Source organism: Monosiga brevicollis, genomic scaffold (genome assembly GCF_000002865.3).
Source record: "Monosiga brevicollis MX1 MONBRscaffold_24 genomic scaffold, whole genome shotgun sequence".
In the NCBI taxonomy this organism is placed as follows: domain Eukaryota; class Choanoflagellata; order Craspedida; family Salpingoecidae; genus Monosiga; species Monosiga brevicollis.
In genome coordinates this window covers 494825-496683 of record NW_001865061.1, presented here as the reverse complement: position 1 = coordinate 496683, position 1859 = coordinate 494825, and the positions used below count along the sequence as shown (strand labels likewise).

The window sequence follows — 1859 nt, the reverse complement described above, 5'->3', positions numbered from 1 at the left end:
TGTCGTAGTGCTTGATGACCCACGAGCCCGCACTGTCATGCACGTACTGCCGCACATGGGGCCCGTACGTTTCGTTGCAGGTCCATCCGGCCATGCCCCGAGCCGGGCAGGGAAAGGGCTCGGAGGAAAGCGGAAATCGATGACCGCTTTCAATAATCTGATGCTGGCGACCCGTCACAAACTCTCTGCAAGCGGTCAAAAGCGCCCAGACAGCCTGATGGTCGGCGCGGTTTTTGGAGATTTGGGCGGATCCAAGTCGGAGAAAAGCCACGTAGTATTCCTTCTCAAGGCCCTTCATCTTTTGAATCATGGCAACCATGTTCCTGCTGGTCAAGTGCAGGACCAGATAAGCAGTCACAATGTCACCACACACATTAATGTTGATGAAGGGGTGAAGTGGGTGCTGCCTGTCCTTTCGCATTTGGTATTTCGGTCCCAAGAGGCCAAGGCGCACAACCTGATTGCCCACTTGGCCACCAAAAGCGTGAAAGTGCTGGGCGCTCTTTTTGCACTCGCCCACGATGACGGGTCGCAGCAGGACGTCAAACCCCACCCAGTCAGCGTGCATGTTGGCTGAGCCAAGAGATGCCTGGTGTACCAAGTAAATGGGGTTTCTCACTGACGCCTGCTTGGTGGCGAGGGTGGATGCGGTTGTGTCAGCCAACGGCTCCGTCTCAGATGGGCTGGAGACAGCAACCTGGGCCGAAGTCGCAGCAAGGGCAGGGGCATTGAAGTGGTCCTGCAAAGCCAGTGTAATCAGTGACGAGAAGTGTGGCTCATGGCTCTGCGCTTCGCTGTTTTTCAGGCATGCATTTGTGTACGCGCGGAGCAAATTCGTATGTATGCCTTCTTGAGGCAGATTGGCAGACAAAAGCTTTTGAGCTCGCTGGACAATCTCAAGAGCCAGGTAATGACAGCTCGGAGGTAGTTGCACAATGCCAAAATGAAATTTTTCTTCAACGTCGTCGTTGATGTCGCTCATTTTCGGGGTTCGTGAGGGGGGCAGCTCGGGCACTTTGGCCTCCACGTTCGAGGGCAACGAGGCTCCCTTCGGGGTCCACTTGTGTTCTAAGAATTATTGACGGCCCCAAGGCACCATAAGTGAGCTTGAGCACCGAGTCCATACGCACAGGCAGGCGGGAAACAGCCGTCGCCTGTCGAGCGCCAAGCCAGCGAGCGATGCTTTACCAGGAATGTGCAGATAGATTTCAAGCTGGTCGCAAGTAAGAAGGTTTTTCTTGCAGAGAGTGTACAAAAAGGAAACTTTGTCGACCGACATGCTTGCTAGATGCTTCACGAGGTTATAGCCTTGAGGAGGCGCAAAATCTCGCACGAGGCACTCGAGCTGACAAGCCATAAACAAAGTGAGGGTACGCCGTGAGTCCTTCGTTCCAGACATTTGCGTTGTTAGACAGCCGTTTGTGGACACGAGGGGCGGCGGGAAAACCTGATCAACCAACCACTGCGTTTCGCTCCTCCCGCTGCCACTCTGCTCGTCGCTGCCGCTCTGCTTGTGCTTGTGCTTGTGCTTGTGCTTGTGCTTTTGCTTGTCGCTTCTCCCGCTCTGCTCGTCGCTCCTCGAGCAAACGAGTCAGTGCCGACGCGCTGTCTTCGGGACTCAGATTTAATTCCTTTATTTCCTCGAGGCGCTCCAGCAATTCAGCAAAGGCTGGATCATGAGCCATGCTTGCGGGTCTTGCGTTCAGGGCAACACACGCGAGGCGGTGTGTGTGTGTGTGTGTAGCCAAGTGATCAGCAAAGAGAAGCAGATAGTGCAAGAAAAAAACGGTTCAGCAAAGCAGGGTAAGGAAAAAAATGCACCACCCGNACCCCCCATAGAAGAATGGCATCAAGCCGCC

The 1859-nt window shown here is 54.5% G+C and overlaps 1 protein-coding gene across 1 annotated transcript in view; it reads right to left on the bottom strand.

The window, feature by feature from the left end:
• MONBRDRAFT_10883 (uncharacterized protein) overlaps positions 1 to 1859 on the bottom strand; it is a gene marked incomplete at both ends in the record, with an annotated part of 3876 nt that overhangs the window by 696 nt on the left and 1321 nt on the right. The window contains 3 exons of the mRNA XM_001748583.1: positions 48 to 1068; positions 1189 to 1345; positions 1461 to 1669. Of these exons, the coding sequence (XP_001748635.1) occupies positions 48 to 1068; positions 1189 to 1345; positions 1461 to 1669 (1387 nt within the window). The remainder of the gene's footprint in view (positions 1 to 47; positions 1069 to 1188; positions 1346 to 1460; positions 1670 to 1859) is intronic.